Source organism: Oncorhynchus mykiss, chromosome 26 (genome assembly GCF_013265735.2).
Source record: "Oncorhynchus mykiss isolate Arlee chromosome 26, USDA_OmykA_1.1, whole genome shotgun sequence".
In the NCBI taxonomy this organism is placed as follows: domain Eukaryota; kingdom Metazoa; phylum Chordata; class Actinopteri; order Salmoniformes; family Salmonidae; genus Oncorhynchus; species Oncorhynchus mykiss.
This window is the reverse complement of record NC_048590.1, coordinates 4,844,898-4,866,543: the sequence shown is the minus strand read 5'-3', so window position 1 is coordinate 4,866,543 and position 21,646 is coordinate 4,844,898. Positions and strand designations below refer to the sequence as shown.

The following is a 21,646-nucleotide window of genomic DNA, read 5'->3' as shown; positions in this document are numbered from 1 at the left end:
GGTGGTGAGGGTAGGCAACAACACATCCGCCATGCTGACCTTCAACACGGGGGCCCCTCAGGGGTGCGTGCTTAGTCCCCTCCCTGTTCACCCACGACTCAAACATCATTTGCTGACGACAAGGCGGTGGTAGGCCTGATCAGACAGCCTATAGGTAGGAGGTCAGAGACCTGGCCGTGTGGTGCCAGGACAACAAACTCTCCCTCAAACTACAGGAAAAGGAGGACCCAGCACGCCCCCATTCTCATCGACGGGGCTGTAGTGGAGCAGGTTGAGAGCTTCAAGTTCCTTGGTGTCCACATCACCAACAAACTAACTGGTCCAAACACACCAAGACAGTCGTGAAGAGGACATGACAAAAACCTATTCCCCCTCAGGAGACTGAAAAGATTTGGCATTGGTCCTGAGATCCTCAAAACGTTCTACAGCTGCACCATCGAGGACATCATCACCGCCTGGTTTGGAAACTGTTCAGCATGTGTTGGACATATTGTAAAGACGACAAATGCATTTGTTCAAAGCAAGAACACACAGGAGAAAACATTAAGGAACATTTAATACAACGGTTGATTAACTATTGATCTCCTCCTCCTCCTCTCCTTCTCTATCTTCTCCCTCCCCTCTCCTCTCTATCCTTTCCTCTCTCTATCCTCTCCCTCCCCTCTCCTCTCCCTCCCATCTCCCTTCTCTCCTCTCTCTCCTCTCCTCTCCCCTCGATCTCTCCTCTCCCATCTCCCCTCTCTATCCTCTCCCCTCTCTATCCTCTCTTCTCCTCTCCATTCTCTATCATCTCTCTCCTCTCTCTATCCTCTCCCTCCCATCTCCCTTCTCTCCCCTCTCCTCCTCCTCCTCTCCTCTACTTCTCTATCTTCTCCCTCCCCTCTCCTCTCTATCCTTTCCTCTCTCTATCCTCTCCTCTCCCCTCTCTCTCTCTTCTCCCCTCTCTCTCTTCTCCCATCTCCCCTCTCTATCCTCTCCCCTCTCTATCCTTTCTTCTCCTCTCCTTTCACTATCCTCTCCTCTCTCTCCTCTGACTCTCTCTCCTTTCTCTATCCTCTCCTCTCTCCTCTCCCTCCCCTCCCCTCTCCTCCCCTCTCCTCTCCCTCCCCTCTGTCTCTCCTCTCCCAGGGTGGAGGCAGCGTTAGAACACTGGTACGTAACAGGGTTGGAACAGCAGGGAGCTGTCCCCTCTCTCATAGCGTCAGTAGGGGACTCCACCTCCTCTCTGCTCTCCATCCTGTTTGAAGTCAACCCAGAGGACAGCGTTGCAGAGCAGCTGCTCAGAGTCCACTCCCAGCCTGTAGAGATCATCTATGACTCGGTGTGTATGGGTTTACACACCCTCACTCACTTATTGCCCTGTCACACTTCTATCTGCTGCTATCATCTCTCCCATCTAAAGGACCTCCCTCTGTCTCAGAGACTCAGAAATTAAACCTGACTATGTGGAATCTCCCTGTCTCTCTCTCCCTGTCTCTCTCTCCCTGTCTCACTCTCCCTGTCTCACTCTCCCTGTCTCACTCTCCCTGTCTCACTCTCCCCGTCTCTGTCTCCCCGTCTCTGTCTCCCCGTCTCTGTCTCCCCGTCTCTGTCTCCCCGTCTCTGTCTCCCCGTCTCTGTCTCCCCGTCTCTGTCTGCCTCTCTGTCTCTGTCTGCCTCTCTGTCTCTGTCTCTGTCTGTCTGTCTCATATATGATTAAGCCTCATTAATGATGTCATCAATGGCGATAACCTGCCCTACGAAGTCCTGTCTTTGACCAAGTAGTGCAGATCCCTCCTTCTCCAATGTATTAATGTCTGTTATTGCTAGTATTTCATGTTGCATATTACCATGTTTATTCTCCATGCACGTAGTCTATTTACAGTTCCTGCCTGTATTCAAATTCACACGGTACGTTACTCTCCTGCCCTTTGTGGGGTCACGGAAGTCACTAAGGTCAAGTCTTGTGTGTGTTTCTCTGTGTCAGTTGACTGTGAACAGCATGGCAGAGTTCTTTAAGACAGGGAAATAAGTGTGTGTGTGTGTGTGTGTGTCTCTCTCTGTCAGTTGACAGTGAACAGCATGGCAGAGTTCTTTAAGACAGGGAAGGGAGTGGACCTGGAGGTGTTGACTTCAGCTACTCTCTCCAAGCTGGAGGAGATTAAGGACAAGACAGCCACTGGTGGGTACAGGAAACAGGAAACACTTTATAACAGCCACTGGTGGGAACAGGAAACAGGAAACACTTTATAACAGCCACTGGTGGGTACAGGAAACAGGAAACACTATGACAGCAACTGGTGGGTACAGGAAACACTTTATAACAGCCACTGGTGGGTACAGGAAACAGGAAACACTTTATGACAGCCACTGGTGGGTACAGGAAACACTTTATGACAGCCACTGGTGGGTACAGGAAACAGGAAACACTTTATGACAGCAACTGGTGGGTACAGGAAACAGGAAACACTTTATAACAGCCACTGGTGGGAACAGGAAATACTTTGACAGCCTCTGGTGGGTACAGGAAACAGGAGACAGGAAACACTTTGTGACAGCCACTGGTGGGTACAGGAAACAGGAAACACTTTATGACAGCCACTGGTGGGAACAGGAAACAGGAAACACTTTACATATGCATTCATAAAGCTTCTATAACATCTACATAAGATGTTAATCCAACCGTCATAAGCATCCTCAAACACACCCTGCCAGGTAGATGTTTGTCTCTGGCTGGTTCTTCATTATCTAACATCTATTGAGGATGATTTTGTCCTCTGTGCAGGTCTGTCTCACATCATTGAGACCCGGAAGATTCTGGACCTGAAGATTGACCTAAAGCCTTCATACCTGCTGGTGCCCAAGTCTGGCTTCTACCACGCCAAGTCTGACCTGATGATCATAGACTTTGGTAGTCTACAGGTGAGAACAGACTGGTAGTCTACAGGTGAGAACAGACTGGTAGTCTACAGGTGAGAACAGACGGGGTAGTCTACAGGTGAGAACAGACAGATAGTTACAGGTGAGAACAAACTGGTAGTCTACAGGTGAGAACAGACTGGTAGTCTACAGGTGAGAACAGACAGGTAGTCTACAGGTCTACAGGTGAGAACAGACGGGTAGTCTACAGGTGAGAACAGACTGGTAGTCTACAGGTGAGAACAGACTGGTAGTCTACAGGTGAGAACAGACGGGTAGTCTACAGGTGAAAACAGACGGGTAGTCTACAGGTGAGAACAGACTGGTAGTCTACAGGTGAGAACAGACTGGTAGTCTACAGGTCTACAGGTGAGAACAGACTGGTAGTCTACAGGTGAGAACAGACAGGTAGTCTACAGGTCTACAGGTGAGAACAGACAGGTAGTCTACAGGTCTACAGGTGAGAACAGACAGGTAGTCTACAGGTCTACAGGTGAGAACAGACGGGTAGTTTACAGGTGAGAACAGACTGGTAGTCTACAGGTGAGAACAGACTGGTAGTCTACAGGTGAGAACAGACTGGTAGTCTACAGGTGAGAACAGACTGGTAGTCTACAGGTCTACAGGTGAGAACAGACTGGTAGTCTACAGGTGAGAACAGACAGGTAGTCTACAGGTCTACAGGTGAGAACAGACAGGTAGTCTACAGGTCTACAGGTGAGAACAGACGGGTAGTTTACAGGTGAGAACAGACAGGTAGTCTACAGGTGAGAACAGACTGGTAGTCTACAGGTGAGAACAGACTGGTAGTCTACAGGTGAGAACAGACTGGTAGTCTACAGGTGAGAACAGACTGGTAGTCTACAGGTGAGAACAGACTGGTAGTCTACAGGTGAGAACAGACAGGTAGTCTACAGGTGAGAACAGACGGGTAGTCTACAGGTGAGAACAGACTAATAGTCTACAGGTGAGAACAGACTGGTAGTCTACAGGTGAGAACAGACTGGTAGTCTACTGGTGAGAACAGACTGGTAGTCTACAGGTGAGAACAGACGGGTAGTCTACAGGTGAGAACAGACGGGTAGTCTACAGGTGAGAACAGACGGGTAGTCTACAGGTGAGAACAGACTGGTAGTCTACAGGTCTACAGGTGAGAACAGACGGGTAGTCTACAGGTGAGAACAGACTGGTAGTCTACAGGTCTACAGGTGAGAACAGACGGGTAGTTTACAGGTGAGAACAGACTGGTAGTCTACAGGTCTACAGGTGAGAACAGACTGGTAGTCTACTGGTGAGAACAGACTGGTAGTCTACAGGTGAGAACAGACGGGGTAGTCTACAGGTGAGAACAGACGGGTAGTCTACAGGTGAGAACAGACGGGTAGTCTACAGGTGAGAACAGACTGGTAGTCTACAGGTGAGAACAGACGGGGAGTCTACAGGTGAGAACAGACAGGTAGTCTACAGGTGAGAACAGACTGGTAGTCTACAGGTGAGAACAGACTGGTAGTCTACAGGTGAGAACAGACTGGTAGTCTACAGGTGAGAACAGACTGGTAGTCTACAGGTGAGAACAGACTGGTAGTCTACAGGTGAGAACAGACTGGTAGTCTACAGGTGAGAACAGACAGGTTCTAGAATATTGACAGCAAAGACACCCTATTGTTTTATTGTGTCATAGTTTTAAAGGTGTGTGTGTGTGTGTGTGTGTGTGTGTGTGTGTGTGTGTGTGTAGCTGGTGAGTGTGGACCAGGGGAACCCCCAGTCTTTATCACCCAGTTTCAGTTCCCTGGAGGAGATTATGGACCGTGCCTACGAGAAGTACTCACTGGAGCTACGTAGTGTCCAGGTCCTTTACAGCAAGTCAGGTACATACACACACAGACACACATACGTACACACACAGACACACACACACACACACCAGGGGTTCCGTTAGACGGTAGTAGCCGATACCAGAAATGAAAAGCCGATAAATAAAATTGTCTCCGAGAGAAGGGAAAATTAAATCCTGTTGTGAAATAATAATACAGTTGATTGATGGGAGGAACATGAGTGTAGAGAGAGAAGTGCTGCTACAGCTGATCATACAGGGCTGCTGCTAGAGCTGATCATACAGGGCTGCTGCTAGAGCTGATCATACAGGGCTGCTGCTAGAGCTGGTCATACAGGGCTGCTGCTAGAGCTGATCATACAGGGCTGCTGCTAGAGCTGATGATACAGGCTGCTGCTAGAGCTGGTCATACAGGGCTGCTGCTAGAGCTGATGATACAGGGGTGCTGCTAGAGCTGGTCATACAGGGCTGCTGCTAGAGCTGATCATACAGCGGTGCTGCTAGAGCTGATCATACAGGGCTGCTGCTAGAGCTGATCATACAGGGCTGCTGCTAGAGCTGATGATACAGGCTGCTGCTAGAGCTGGTCATACAGGGCTGCTGCTAGAGCTGATGATACAGGGGTGCTGCTAGAGCTGGTCATACAGGGCTGCTGCTAGAGCTGATCATACAGCGGTGCTGCTAGAGCTGATCATACAGGGCTGCTGCTAGAGCTGATCATACAGGGCTGCTGCTAGAGCTGATCATACAGGGCTGCTGCTAGAGCTGGTCATACAGGGCTGCTGCTAGAGCTGATCATACAGCGGTGCTGCTAGAGCTGATGATACAGGGCTGCTGCTAGAGCTGATCATACAGGGCTGCTGCTAGAGCTGATGATACAGGGCTGCTGCTAGAGCTGATCATACAGGGCTGCTGCTAGAGCTGATCATACAGCGGTGCTGCTAGAGCTGATCATACAGGGCTGCTGCTAGAGCTGATCATACAGGGCTGCTGCTAGAGCTGATCATACAGGGCTGCTGCTAGAGCTGATGATACAGCGGTGCTGCTAGAGCTGATCATACAGGGCTGCTGCTAGAGCTGATCATACAGGGCTGCTGCTAGAGCTGATCATACAGGGCTGCTGCTAGAGCTGATCATACAGCGGTGCTGCTAGAGCTGATGATACAGGGCTGCTGCTAGAGCTGATCATACAGGGCTGCTGCTAGAGCTGATGATACAGGGCTGCTGCTAGAGCTGATCATACAGGGCTGCTGCTAGAGCTGATCATACAGCGGTGCTGCTAGAGCTGATCATACAGGGCTGCTGCTAGAGCTGATGATACAGCGGTGTTGCTAGAGCTGATCATACAGGGCTGCTGCTAGAGCTGATCATACAGGGCTGCTGCTAGAGCTGATCATACAGGGCTGCTGCTAGAGCTGATGATACAGGGCTGCTGCTAGAGCTGATCATACAGGGCTGCTGCTAGAGCTGATCATACAGGGCTGCTGCTAGAGCTGATCATACAGGGCTGCTGCTAGAGCTGATCATACAGGGCTGCTGCTAGAGCTGATCGTACAGCGGTGCTGCTAGAGCTGATCATACAGGGCTGCTGCTAGAGCTGATCATACAGGGCTGCTGCTAGAGCTGATGATACAGGGCTGCTGCTAGAGCTGATCATACAGGGCTGCTGCTAGAGCTGATCATACAGGGCTGCTGCTAGAGCTGATCGTACAGCGGTGCTGCTAGAGCTGATGATACAGGGCTGCTGCTACAGCTGGTCATACAGGGATGCTGCTGGACTTAAACAGCCTTTCATAAGCCAAATCACTGAGCCACAACTCTAAATGCAATTACGTGTTTAAAAATGGTGTTGATGTCTACGGTTTAAACAGAGCTACTATTTATATTTCCTAACTGGTAATTTGAAGCGCGCTTCCCACTAGGCAGGCTTCCCATTGGGCGGGCTTCCCATTGGGCTGGCTTCCCATTGGGCGGGCTTCCCACTAGGCGGGCTTCCCATTGGGCAGGCTTCCCATTGGGCGGGCTTCCCATTGGGCGGGCTTCCCACTGGGCGGGCTTCCCACTGGGCGGGCTTCCCACTGGGCGGGCTTCCCACTGGCAGGCTTCCCACTGGGCAGGCTTCCAACAAGATATTCTGTATTAGCAACATGCTAGTTGTTGCATCTATAGATCTTCTCTATTAGCAACCCATGCTAGTTGTTGCATCTATAGATCTTCTGTATTAGCAACCCATGCTAGTTGTTGCATCTATAGATCTTCTGTATTAGCAACCCATGCTAGTTGTTGCATCTATAGATCTTCTGTATTAGCAACCCATGCTAGTTGTTGCATCTCCAGATCTTCTGTATTAGCAACCCATGCTAGTTGTTGCATCTATAGATCTTCTGTATTAGCAACCCATGCTAGTTGTTGCATCTATAGATCTTCTGTATTAGCAACCCATGCTAGTTGTTGCATCTATAGATCTTCTGTATTAGCAACCCATGCTAGTTGTTGCATCTCCAGATCTTCTGTATTAGCAACCCATGCTAGTTGTTGCATCTATAGATCTTCTTTATTAGCAACATGCTAGTTGTTGCATCTATATACCTTCTGTATTAGCAACATGCTAGTTGTTGCATCTATAGATCCATATACATCCACTCAGATGTCTTCCCACTAACAGTGTTTTCCCGTTAATGTCATTATGGAACAAACATTCACTCAGTCTACTGCCTTGTGAGCAGCAATGCGCACTGAGCTCTGTCCCTCACTGTTTCTGTCTCTGTCCCTCACTGTTTCTGTCTCTGTCCCCACTGAGCTCTGTCCCTCACTGTTTCTGTCTCTGTCCACTGAGCTCTGTCCCTCACGGTTTCTGTCTCTGTCCACTGAACTCTGTCCCTCACTGTTTCTGTCTCTGTCCACTGAACTCTGTCCCTCACTGTTTCTGTCTCTGTCCACTGAGCTCTGTCCCTCACTGTTTCTGTCTCTGTCCCCACTGAGCTCTGTCCCTCACTGTTTCTGTCTCTGTCCCCACTGAGCTCTGTCCCTCACTGTTTCTGTCTGTCCCTCACTGTTTCTGTCTGTCCACTGAGCTCTGTCCCTCACTGTTTCTGTCTCTGTCCCCACTGAGCTCTGTCCCTCACTGTTTCTGTCTGTCCCTCACTGTTTCTGTCTCTGTCCACTGAACTCTGTCCCTCACTGTTTCTGTCTCTGTCCACTGAGCTCTGTCCCTCACTGTTTCTGTCTCTGTCCCCACTGAGCTCTGTCCCTCACTGTTTCTGTCTCTGTCCCCACTGAGCTCTGTCCCTCACTGTTTCTGTCTGTCCCTCACTGTTTCTGTCTGTCCACTGAGCTCTGTCCCTCACTGTTTCTGTCTCTGTCCCCACTGAGCTCTGTCCCTCACTGTTTCTGTCTGTCCCTCACTGTTTCTGTCTCTGTCCACTGAACTCTGTCCCTCACTGTTTCTGTCTCTGTCCCCACTGAGCTCTGTCCCTCACTGTTTCTGTCTCTGTCCCTCACTGTTTCTGTCTCTGTCCACTGAGCCATGTCCCTCACTGTTTCTGTCTCTGTCCACTGAGCTCTGTCCCTCACTGTTTCTGTCTCTGCCCCTCACGGTTTCTGTCTCTGTCCACTGAGCTCTGTCCCTCACGGTTTCTGTCTCTGTCCACTGAGCTCTGTCCCTCACGGTTTCTGTCTCTGTCCACTGAGCTCTGTCTCTCACTGTTTCTGTCTCTGTCCCCACTGAGCTCTGTCCCTCACTGTTTCTGTCTCTGTCCCCACTGAGCTCTGTCCCTCACGGTTTCTGTCTCTGTCCATGAGCTCTGTCCCTCACTGTTTCTGTCTCTGTCCCCACTGAGCTCTGTCCCTCACTGTTTCTGTCTCTGTCCACTGAGCTCTGTCCCTCACTGTTTCTGTCTCTGTCCACTGAGCTCTGTCCCTCACTGTTTCTGTCTCTGTCCCCACTGAGCTCTGTCCCTCACTGTTTCTGTCTCTGTCCACTGAGCTCTGTCCCTCACTGTTTCTGTCTCTGTCCCCACTGAGCTCTGTCCCTCACTGTTTCTGTCTCTGTCCCCACTGAGCTCTGTCCCTCACTGTTTCTGTCTCTGTCCACTGAGCTCTGTCCCTCACTGTTTCTGTCTCTGTCCACTGAGCTCTGTCCCCCACTGTTTCTGTCTCTGTCCACTGAGCTCTGTCCCTCACTGTTTCTGTCTCTGTCCACTGAGCTCTGTCCCTCACTGTTTCTGTCTCTGTCCCCCACTGTTTCTGTCTCTGTCCCCCACTGTTTCTGTCTCTGTCCACTGAGCTCTGTCCCTCACTGTTTCTGTCTCTGTCCACTGAGTTCTGTCCCTCACTGTTTCTGTCTCTGTCCCCCACTGTTTCTGTCTCTGTCCACTGAGCTCTGTCCCGCACTGAGCTCTGTCCCCCACTGTTCCGGTCTGTCCCTACTGAGCTCTGCCCCCCACTGTTCCGGTCTCTGTCCCCACTGAGCTCTGTCCCCCACTGTTCCGGTCTCTGTCCCCACTGAGCTCTGTCCCTCACTGTTCCGGTCTGTCCCCCACTGTTCCGGTCTCTGTCCCCACTGAGCCCTGTCCCCCACTGTCCCGGTCTGTCCCCCACTGAGCTCTGTCCCCCACTCTTCCGGTCTCTGTCCCTACAGGTGAGGAGTGGAAGACGGCCCGTCAACATGGTTCCTCTATACAGCACATCCTGCAGCCCATGGACTTCAGCCTCCAGCTGGCCAAATGCATGGTGGAGAAGGACACCAGGATGCCCAGGTAACACCAGCCTGGGGGGGCTGAGCCAGGTAACACCAGACTGGGGGGGCTGAGCCAGGTAACACCAGACTGGGGGGGCTGAGCCAGGTAACACCAGACTGGGGGGGCTGAGCCAGGTAACACCAGACTGGGGGGGCTGAGCCAGGTAACACCAGACTGGGGGGGCTGAGCCAGGTAACACCAGACTGGGGGGGCTGAGCCAGGTAACACCAGACTGGGGGGGCTGAGCCAGGTAACACCAGACTGGGGGGGCTGAGCCAGGTAACACCAGACTGGGGGGGCTGAGCCAGGTAACACCAGACTGGGGGGGCTGAGCCAGGTAACACCAGACTGGGGGGGCTGAGCCAGGTAACACCAGACTGGGGGGGCTGAGCCAGGTAACACCAGACTGGGGGGGCTGAGCCAGGAAATACCAGCCTGGGGGGGCTGAGCCAGGTAACACCAGACTGGGGGGGGGCTGAGCCAGGTAACACCAGACTGCGGGGGCTGAGCCAGGTAACACCAGACTGGGGGGGCTGAGCCAGGTAACACCAGACTGGGGGGGCTGAGCCAGGTAACACCAGACTGGGGGGGCTGAGCCAGGTAACACCAGACTGGGGGGGCTGAGCCAGGTAACACCAGACTGGGGGGGCTGAGCCAGGTAACACCAGACTGGGGGGGCTGAGCCAGGTAACACCAGACTGTGGGGGCTGAGCCAGGTAACACCAGACTGGGGGGGCTGAGCCAGGTAACACCAGGTTAGGGGGGCTGAGCCAGGTAACACCAGACTGGGGGGGCTGAGCCAGGTAACACCAGACTGGGGGGGCTGAGCCAGGTAACACCAGACTGGGGGGGCTGAGCCAGGTAACACCAGACTGGGGGGGCTGAGCCAGGTAACACCAGACTGGGGGGGCTGAGCCAGGTAACACCAGACTGGGGGGGCTGAGCCAGGTAACACCAGACTGGGGGGGCTGAGCCAGGTAACACCAGACTGGGGGGGCTGAGCCAGGTAACACCAGACTGGGGGGGCTGAGCCAGGTAACACCAGACTGGGGGGGCTGAGCCAGGTAACACCAGACTGGGGGGGCTGAGCCAGGTAACACCAGACTGGGGGGGCTGAGCCAGGTAACACCAGACTGGGGGGGCTGAGCCAGGTAACACCAGACTGGGGGGGCTGAGCCAGGTAACACCAGACTGGGGGGCTGAGCCAGGTAACACCAGACTGGGGGGGCTGTTCCAGGTAACACCAGACTGGGGGGGCTGTTCCAGCTAACACCAGACTTGGGGGGCTGAGCCAGGTAACACCAGACTGGGGGGGCTGAGCCAGGTAATACCAGACTGGGGGGGCTGAGTGTTCCAGATTAGTAAACCTTTGGGTATCTACTGTGTTCCAGATTAGTAAACCTCTGGTATCTACTGTGTTCCAGATTAGTAAACCTCTGGTATCTACTGTGTTCCAGATTAGTAAACCTCTGGTATCTACTGTGTTCCAGATTAGTTAACCTCTGGTATCTACTGTGTTCAAGATTAGTAAACCTCTGGTATCTACTGTGTTCCAGATTAGTAAACCTCTGGTATCTACTGTGTTCCAGATTAGTAAACCTCTGGTATCTACTGTGTTCCAGATTAGTAAACCTCTGGTATCTACTGTGTTCCAGATTAGTAAACCTCTGGTATCTACTGTGTTCCAGATTTGTAAACCTCTGGTATGGTACCTACTGTGTTCCAGATTAGTGAACATCTGGTATCTACTGTGTTCCAGATTAGTAAACATCTGGTATCTACTGTGTTCCAGATTAGTAAACCTCTGGTATCTACTGTGTTCCAGATTTGTAAACCTCTGGTATGGTACCTACTGTGTTCCAGATTAGTAAACCTCTGGTATCTACTGTGTTCCAGATTAGTAAACCTCTGGTATCTACTGTGTTCCAGATTAGTAAACCTCTGGAATCTACTGTGTTCCAGATTAGTAAACCTCTGGTATGGTATCTACTGTGTTCCAGATTAGGAAACCTCTGGTATGGTATCTACTGTGTTCCAGATTAGTAAAAGTCTGGTATCTACTGTGTTCCAGATTAGTAAATCTCTGGTATCTACTGTGTTCCAGATTAGTAAACCTCTGGTATCTACTGTGTTCCAGATTAGTAAACCTCTATCTACTGTGTTCCAGATTTGTAAACCTCTGGTATGGTATCTACTGTGTTCCACATTAGTAAACCTCTGGTATCTACTGTGTTCCAGATTAGTAAACCTCTGGTATCTACTGTGTTCCAGATTAGTAAACCTCTGGTATCTACTGTGTTCCAGATTAGTAAACCTCTGGTATCTACTGTGTTCCAGATTAGTAAACCTCTGGTATCTACTGTGTTCCAGATTTGTAAACCTCTGGTATGGTATCTACTGTGTTCCAGATGAGTAAACCTCTGGTATCTACTGTGTTCCAGATTAGTAAACCTCTGGTATCTACTATGTTCCAGATTAGTAAACCTCTGGTATGGTATCTACTGTGTTCCAGATTAGTAAACCTCTGGTATGGTATCTACTGTGTTCCAGATTAGTAAACCTCTGGTATCTACTATGTTCCAGATTAGTAAACCTTGGGTATCTACTGTGTTCCAGATTCAAGGTGTCTGGAGAACTGCCTCTCCTCCATGTGAAGATCTCAGACCAGAAGATCCAGGGTGTGTTGGACCTGGTCAACAGCATCCCCCTGCCCCAGAGGGATTCCACCCCTTCCACCCCCACCCAAAAGGTACAGTTGGTATGCCCCAGAGGGATTCCACCCCTTCCACCCCCACCCAAAAGGTACAGTTGGTATGCCCCAGAGGGATTCCACCCCTTCCACCCCCACCCAGAAGGTACAGTTCGTATGCCCCAGAGTGATTCCACCCCTTCCACCCCCACCCAGAAGGTACAGTTGCCCCAGAGTGATTCCACCCCTTCCACCCCCACCCAGAAGGTACAGTTGGTATGCCCCAGAGTGATTCCACCCCTTCCACGCCCACTCAGAAGGTACAGTTGGTATGCCCCAGAGTGATTCCACCCCTTCCACCCCCACCCAGAAGGTACAGTTGGTATGCCCCAGAGTGATTCCACCCCTTCCACCCCCACCCAGAAGGTACAGTTGGTATGCCCCAGAGTGATTCCACCCCTTCCACCCCCACCCAGAAGGTACAGTTGGTATGCCCCAGAGGGATTCCACCCCTTCCACCCCCACCCAGAAGGTACAGTTGGTATGCCCCAGAGTGATTCCACCCCTTCCACCCCCACCCAGAAGGTACAGTTGGCATGCCCCAGGGTGATTCCATCCCCACCCAGACGGTACAGTTGGTATGCCCCAGTTCACCAGTAGAGTATCCTCTACACACACCCATTATATTGGTACAGTAGAGTAACCTACACACACATTATATTGGTACAGTAGAGTAGCCTAAATACACCCATTATATTGGTACAGTTGGTATGACCCAGTTCACCAGTAGAGTAACCTACACACACACACACACCCATTATATTGGTACAGTTCGTCATGTCTAATAGTAATAGGATTGGCAATCAACTGTTTTCTTCCCCCTCCCATCTTGTTTCCACTAGATGCTGTGTTTGTCTGAGGCCAGGCCCAACGTCCTGGGTTTACAGTCCCCCGTCCTGCTGGATGCATTAGAGACAGGTGGGTTCTTCACTAAACTGTTTCTGCAGGAACTGATCCAGGGTCTGCTGTTATCTGACCACTCTTAACGGTTATAATTGAGCGTCAGGTAATCTGATCCTAGATGGGATGCTCCTCCTGTCCCCTGGTCTTTGTCTAAAATGGATGCCACGACTCAGAGTTGTCTGTTGGGGACGGTGAGTCGATGTCGAGTGCAAGACAGAATACAACAGCTCCCGCCTCAGGTAAAAGAAGACTGTATTTTAGAGTCAGCGGCTCAACCTCCTTCATCTGAACTAGATCAGACAATCAAGGGCATTTCCATGGCAACTATTACTGAAGAACAAAGATGAGGAGATAGAAGGACCATCTGTTACTGAAGAACAAAGACCAGGAGATAGAAGGAAGAACAAAGACCAGGAGATAGAAGGACCATCTGTTACTGAAGAACAAAGACCAGGAGATAGAATAATCATCTGTTATTGAAGAACAAAGACCAGGAGATAGAAGAACCATCTGTTACTGAAGAACAAAGACCAGGAGATAGAAGGAAGAACAAAGACCAGGAGTTAGAAGGACCATCTGTTACTGAAGAACAAAGACCAGGAGATAGAAGGACCATCTGTTACTGAAGATCAAAGACCAGGAGATAGAAGGACCATCTGTTACTGAAGATCAAAGACCAGGAGATAGAAGGACCATCTGTTACTGAAGAACAAAGACCAGGAGATAGAAGGACCATCTGTTATTGAAGAACAAAGACCAGGAGATAGAAGGACCATCTGTTACTGAAGAACAAAGACCAGGAGATAGAAGGAAGAACAAAGACCAGGAGTTAGAAGGACCATCTGTTACTGAAGAACAAAGACCAGGAGATAGAAGGACCATCTGTTACTGAAAAACAAAGACCAGGAGATAGAAGGACCATCTGTTACTGAAGAACAAAGACCAGGAGATAAAAGGAAGAACAAAGACCAGGAGATAGAAGGAAGAACAAAGACCAGGAGATAGAAGGAAGAACAAAGACCAGGAGATAGAAGGAAGAACAAAGACCAGGAGATAGAAGGAAGAACAAAGACCAGGAGATAGAAGGAAGACCAAAGACCAGGAGATAGAAGGACCATCTGTTATTGAAGAACAAAGACCAGGAGATAGAAGCACCATCTGTTACTGAAGAACAAAGACCAGGAGATAGAAGGACCATCTGTTACTGAAGAACAAAGACCAGGAGATAGAAGCACCATCTGTTACTGAAGAACAAAGACCAGGAGATAGAAGGAAGAACAAAGACCAGGAGATAGAAGGACCATCTGTTATTGAAGAACAAAGACCAGGAGATAGAAGCACCATCTGTTACTGAAAATCAAAGACCAGGAGATAGAAGGACCATCTGTTACTGAAGAACAAAGACCAGGAGATAGAAGGACCATCTGTTACTGAAGAACAAAGACCAGGAGATAGAAGGACCATCTGTTATTGAAGAACAAAGACCAGGAGAAAGAAGGACCATCTGTTACTGAAGAACAAAGACCAGGAGATAGAAGCACCATCTGTTACTGAAGAACAAAGACCAGGAGATAGAAGGACCATCTGTTACTGAAGAACAAAGACCAGGAGATAGAAGGACCATCTGTTATTGTATGGGATGAATCATGAATGAGTGGAAACATTTCTTTCACTATGGGATATGTTCTGTTTATTTTCAGACGTCTGTAGGTGATGTACACTGAGTGGACAAAGCATTAGGAACACCTGCTCTTTTCATGACAAACTGTCCAGTCCAGGTGAAAGCTATCATCCCTTATTGATGTCACCTGTTAAATCCACTTCAAATCAGTGTAGATGAAGGGGAGGAGTCAGGTTAAAGATGAAGGGGAGGAGACAGATTAAAGATGAAGGGGAGGAGTCAGGTTAAAGATGAAGGGGAGGAGACAGATTAAAGAAGGATTTTTAAACCTTGAGACAATTGAGACATGGATAGTGTATGTGTGCCATTCAGAGGGTGAATGGACAAGACAAAATATTGAAGTGCCTTTTGAACAGTATGGTAGTATGTCAAGAACTGCAACGCTGCTGGGTTTTTCACACTGAACAGTTTCTCGTGTGTATCAAGAAAGGTCCACAACCAAAAGGACATCCAGCCAACTTGACACAACTGTGGGAGGCATTGGAGTCAACATGGGCCAGCATCCCTGTGGAACACTTTAAACACCTTGTAGAGTCCATGCCCCTGACAAAATGAGGCTGTTCTGAGGGGGGGGGGGGGGGGGGGGGGGTTGCAAATCAATATTAGGAAGGTGTTCCTAATGTTTTGTCCACTCAGTGTATGTGTGATCTTTTTACACTATGTAGTCTATATGTAGTCTATATGTAATCTCTATGTAATCTCTATGTAATCTCTATGTAATCTATATGTAGTCTGTATGTAATCTATATGTAGTCTCTATGTAGTCTGTATGTAGTCTTTATGTAGTCTCTATGTAGTCTGTATGTAGTCTGTATATGTAGTCTGTATGTAATCTATATGTAGTCTGTATGTAGTCTCTATGTAGTCTCTATGTAGTCTCTATGTAATCTATATGTAATCTCTATGTAGTCTGTATGTAATCTATATGTAGTCTGTATGTAATCTATATGTAGTCTGTATGTAATCTATATGTCGTCTGTATGTAGTCTATATGTAGTCTATGTAGTCTGTATGTAGTCTGTATGTAGTCTATATGTAGTCTATATGTAATCTCTATGTAATCTCTATGTAGTCTGTATGTAGTCTGTATGTAGTCTGTATGTAGTCTCTATGTAGTCTGTATATAATCTATATGTAGTCTGTATGTAGTCTGTATGTAGTCTGTATGTAGTCTGTATGTAGTCTGTATGTAGTCTGTATGTAGTCTCTATGTAGTCTCTATGTAGTCTGTATATAATCTATATGTAGTCTCTATGTAGTCTATATGTAGTCTCTATGTAGTCTGTATATAATCTATATGTAGTCTCTATGTAGTCTCTATGTAGTCTGTATGTAGTCTGTATGTAGTCTGTATATAATCTATATGTAGTCTATGTAGTCTCTATGTAGTCTGTATATAATCTATATGTAGTCTCTATGTAGTCTCTATGTAGTCTGTATGTAGTCTGTATATAATCTGTATGTAATCTGTATGTAATCTATATGTAGTCTGTGTGTAGTCTGTATGTAGTCTGTATGTAGTCTGTATGTAATCTGTATGTAATCTATATGTAGTCTGTATGTAGTCTGTATGTAGTCTGTATGTAGTCTGTATGTAGTCTGTATGTAGTCTGTATATAATCTATATGTAGTCTGTATGTAATCTATATGTAGTATGTATGTAGTCTGTATGTAGTCTCTATGTAGTCTGTATATAATCTATATGTAGTCTCTATGTAGCCTCTATGTAGTCTCTATGTAGTCTGTATGTAGTCTGTATATAATCTATATGTAGTCTGTATGTAATCTATATGTAGTCTGTATGTAGTCTGTATGTAGTCTGTATGTAGTCTGTATGTAGTCTGTATGTAGTCTCTATGTACTCTATATGTAGTCTATATATGTAATCTATATTACTCTATATATTTATCTTCCTCCTCAGACTCAGATGGAGAGTCATATTATATGTCCGTGGATGAGGAGCACCAACCCTCCGTCACAGAGGAGCTGACTGACGTACACTTCAAGTTTGAAGTCAGAGCGGTACGAAGTGTTTTTTTGTGTATTTTTTTCTCTATAATGTTCAAATAACCCAATAATCAAAGCAATACATGTTTCTATTGGTGACCCCAGTGGGAGTCGAACCCACAACTCTGGTGTTGCTAAAGCGCTATGCTCTACCAACCCAGCTACACAGGACCACTGTCTAAAGCGCTATGCTCTACCAACCCAGCTACACAGGACCACTGTCTAAAGCGCTATGCTCTACCAACCCAGCTACACAGGACCACTGTCTAAAGCGCTATGCTCTACCAACCCAGCTACACAGGACCACTGTCTAATGCGTTATCATGTTATTGAGGTGTGTTTTTGGTGACGTTCTCCAGGTGCTGTTGGAGTTGACGCGTCAGGCTGACCAGGAGAACACGCTGTTAGCCCTCAGTGTGTCTCAGCTGGGAGCAGAGGGCAAGATGAGAACCTATGACCTCACCATCACCTCCTACCTCCGTAAAGTAGGCCTGGACTACTGTGAGATACGAGGTACCAGTAACCCTAACTAACTAACACTAACCCCTGACCTATGACCTCACCCTCACCTCTGTAAAGTAGGCCTGGACTACTGTGAGATACGAGGTACCTGTAACCCTAACTAACCATAACCCCTGACCTATGACCTCACCATCACCTCCTACCTTCATGAAGTAGGCCTGGACTACTGTGAGATACGAGGTACCTGTAACCCTAACTAACTAACCCCTGACCTATGACCTCACCATCACCTCTTACCTTCGTAAAGTAGGCCTGGACTACTGTGAGATACGAGGTACCAGTAACCCTAACTAACACTAACCCCTGACCTATGACCTCACCATCACCTCCTACCTCCGTAAAGTAGGCCTGGACTACTGTGAGATACGAGGTACCAGTAACCCTAACTAACTAACCCCTGACCTATGACCTCACCATCACATCCTACCTCCATAAAGTAGGCCTGGACTACTGTGAGATACGAGGTACCAGTAACCCTAACTAACTAACACTAACCCCTGACCTATGACCTCACCATCACCTCCTACCTCCATAAAGTAGGCCTGGACTACTGTGAGATACGAGGTACCAGTAACCCTAACTAACTAACCCTAATCCCTGACCTATGACCTCACCCTCACCTCTGTAAAGTAGGCCTGGTCTACTGTGAGATCAGAGGTACTAGTAACCCTAACCCCTGACCTATGACTTCACCCTCACCTCTGTAAAGTAGGCCTGGTCTACTGTTAGATCAGAGGTACTAGTAACCCTAACCCCTGACCTATGACTTCACCCTCACCTCTGTAAAGTAGGCCTGGACTACTGTGAGATCAGAGGTACTAGTAACCCTAACCCCTGACCTATGACCTCACCCTCACCTCTGTAAAGTAGGCCTGGTCTACTGTTAGATCAGAGGTACTAGTAACCCTAACCCCTGACCTATGACCTCACCCTCACCTCCGTAAAGTAGGCCTGGACTACTGTGAGATCAGAGGTACTAGTAACCCTAACCCCTGACCTATGACCTCACCCTCACCTCCGTAAAGTAGGCCTGGTCTACTGTTAGATCAGAGGTACTAGTAACCCTAACCCCTGACCTATGACCTCACCCTCACCTCCGTAAAGTAGGCCTGGACTACTGTGAGATCAGAGGTACTAGTAACCCTAACCCCTGACCTATGACCTCACCCTCACCTCTGTAAAGTAGGCCTGGTCTACTGTTAGATCAGAGGTACTAGTAACCCTAACCCCTGACCTATGACTTCACCCTCACCTCTGTAAAGTAGGCCTGGACTACTGTGAGATCAGAGGTACTAGTAACCCTAACCCCTGACCTATGACTTCACCCTCACCTCTGTAAAGTAGGCCTGGTCTACTGTGAGATCAGAGGTACTAGTAACCCTAACCCCTGACCTATGACCTCACCCTCACCTCTGTAAAGTAGGCCTGGTCTACTGTTAGATCAGAGGTACTAGTAACCCTAACCCCTGACCTATGACCTCACCCTCACCTCCGTAAAGTAGGCCTGGACTACTGTGAGATCAGAGGTACTAGTAACCCTAACCCCTGACCTATGACCTCACCCTCACCTCCGTAAAGTAGGCCTGGTCTACTGTTAGATCAGAGGTACTAGTAACCCTAACCCCTGACCTATGACCTCACCCTCACCTCCGTAAAGTAGGCCTGGACTACTGTGAGATCAGAGGTACTAGTAACCCTAACCCCTGACCTATGACCTCACCCTCACCTCCGTAAAGTAGGCCTGGTCTACTGTTAGATCAGAGGTACTAGTAACCCTAACCCCTGACCTATGACCTCACCCTCACCTCCGTAAAGTAGGCCTGGACTACTGTGAGATCAGAGGCACAGTAGGACCATGGTAGAGACTGTATCTGGGATTAAGTCCTCCACTTCAGTACAGCCATGGTAGTAGCAGCCCATGTCGGATGTAGACTGGGCCGTGGGATGTCTGTAAACAGGAAATCGCTATTATTTATATAAATGTCAACGTCCAACTGATTCTATCCCTCTATAACAGGGATGGGCAACCCCAGACACGATTAGTAATGAATGATGTTCATTTCCAGACTCCAATAACCAGCCTCTGCACCTGATCAGCTCCTCAGACAAGCACGGCTCAGACCTGCTCAAAGTGGAGTACACCAAAGTAAGTGGAGTTTTACTCACTGGTGTCCTTTAGTCCATTCACTCCTTCTGTTGGTCTCAAATCAATATCTCCTCTCTCTCTCTCTCTCTCTCTCTCTCTCTCACTCTCACTCTCACTCACACTCTCACTCACTCACACTCTCACACTCTCACTCTCTCACTCTCTCACTCTCTCACTCTCTCACTCTCTCACTCTCTCACTCTCTCACTCTCTCTCTCTCTCTCTCTCTCTCTCTCTCACTCTCTCACTCTCTCACTCTCTCACTCTCTCACTCTCTCACTCTCTCACTCTCTCACTCTCTCACTCTCTCACTCTCTCTGTCTCTCTGTCTCTCTGTCTCTCTGTCTCTCTCTCTCTCTCTCTCTCTCTCTCTCATTCTCTCTCTCTCTCTCTCTCACACTCTCATTCTCTCTCTCTCTCTCACTCTCTCTCTCTCACACTCACTCACTCTATCTTATTTTAGAAAGAAAAATCCCAATATTTTTATTGTTTGGTCTCTCTTTCTATGGAAATCTTATATGAGCTAAGTGGTTGTTTTCTAGAGCAGGAAGTGTTTGTGAGTATTAACGACATGCTATCCCTTCCTACAGGCTGATATCAACGGGCCTAATTTCCAGACCACGTTTGACAACACTGAGCAAAACCTGAAGGTATGTGATATGAATTGGTAGTGTTTTTGTTGTTGTTTTTCTCTGAGTAACCAAGGTAACCGCTGATTTCTTATTGCGAAGGTATTTTGTCCCCCCCCCCCCCCCCCTAACACATCTCCTCATCACCATGTTTTGTTTTGCTCCACAGTATTTGTATAGAGCCAGTTCTATGTTAACCACTTCCTCAACCACTCTTCATGGTGCTTTCTAAGAGCAGGGTTCTTTCCAGGAAGCTGCCCTCTCGTTGGTTACCCAGCTATAGATCTACAGAGGATGGACTGAGAGCATTTAGACTGAGAGTAGGGTCCTTTCCAGGAAGCTGCCCTCTCGTTGGTTACCCAGCTACACATCTATAGAGGATGGAGTGAGAACAGGGTCCTTTCCAGGGTGCTGCCCTCTCATTGGTTACCCAGCTATAGATCTACAGAGGATGGACTGAGAGCATTTAGACTGAGAGTAGGGTCCTTTCCAGGAAGCTGCCCTCTCATTGGTTACCCAGCTATACATCTGCAGAGGATGGAGTGAGAGCATAAGAATGATTCAACCTGGCTATATTACAATTTTTTGAAGAGGGGGGGGGGGGGGGCTGCAGACGATATGAGGTCAACTGAATTCTCTGTAAATAAATAATGCTCCATCTAGAGCCTAGATAAGCCTGGATTATACTGTTTAAACTGTATGTTCAGCATTACATCCCTAAGACTTAGGACCGGTCTGATCCATATTTAATAACTATAAATCACATGTCCTCAGTAAGAGACTGCATGTCTGTCAGAAACACATTAACGTTTCATTCAAATGTTAAGTAAAAAAAATACAAAAAACTATATAGAGAATCAGTTCTAATCAGTCCTCCTAGGATTCAATCCTTAGTCTCAGTTCTAATCAGTCCTCCTGGAATTCAGTCCTTAGTCTCAGTTCTAATCAGTTCTAATCAGTCCTCTTAGAATTCAGTCCTTAGTCTCAGTTCTAATCAGTCCTCCTAGGATTCAGTCCTTAGTCTCAGTTCTAATCAGTCCTCCTGGAATTCAGTCCTTAGTCTCAGTTCTAATCAGTCCTCCTAGAATTCAGTCCTTAGTCTCAGTTCTAATCAGTCCTCCTAGAATTCAGTCCTTAGTCTCAGTTCTAATCAGTCCTCCTAGAATTCAGTCCTTAGTCGCAGTTCTAATCAGTCCTCCTAGAATTCAGTCCTTAGTCGCAGTTCTAATCAGTCCTCCTAGAATTCAGTCCTTAGTCTCAGTTCTAATCAGTCCTCCTAGAATTCAGTCCTTAGTCTCAGTTCTAATCAGTCCTCCTAGAATTCAGTCCTTAGTCTCAGTTCTAATCAGTCCTCCTAGGATTCAGTCCTTAGTCTCAGTTCTAATCAGTCCTCCTAGAATTCAGTCCTTAGTCTCAGTTCTAATCAGTCCTAGAATTCAGTCCTTAGTCGCAGTTCTAATCAGTCCTCCTAGAATTCAGTCCTTAGTCTCAGTTCTAATCAGTCCTCCTAGAATTCAGTCCTTAGTCTCAGTTCTAAT

General features: G+C 48.2%; 1 protein-coding gene across 2 annotated transcripts in view; it reads left to right on the top strand.

Annotated features, from left to right (window-relative positions):
- Positions 1–21,646, top strand: part of LOC110526851 (vacuolar protein sorting-associated protein 13C) — a 253,457-nt gene that overhangs the window by 105,565 nt on the left and 126,246 nt on the right. For both annotated transcript variants that reach the window (XM_036963884.1, XM_036963883.1), the window contains 11 exons: positions 1,129–1,321; positions 2,047–2,161; positions 2,765–2,901; positions 4,634–4,766; positions 9,372–9,489; positions 12,088–12,220; positions 13,063–13,138; positions 16,726–16,826; positions 17,171–17,324; positions 19,400–19,479; positions 20,070–20,129. In XM_036963884.1, the coding sequence (XP_036819779.1) occupies positions 1,129–1,321; positions 2,047–2,161; positions 2,765–2,901; positions 4,634–4,766; positions 9,372–9,489; positions 12,088–12,220; positions 13,063–13,138; positions 16,726–16,826; positions 17,171–17,324; positions 19,400–19,479; positions 20,070–20,129 (1,300 nt within the window). The remainder of the gene's footprint in view (positions 1–1,128; positions 1,322–2,046; positions 2,162–2,764; positions 2,902–4,633; positions 4,767–9,371; positions 9,490–12,087; positions 12,221–13,062; positions 13,139–16,725; positions 16,827–17,170; positions 17,325–19,399; positions 19,480–20,069; positions 20,130–21,646) is intronic.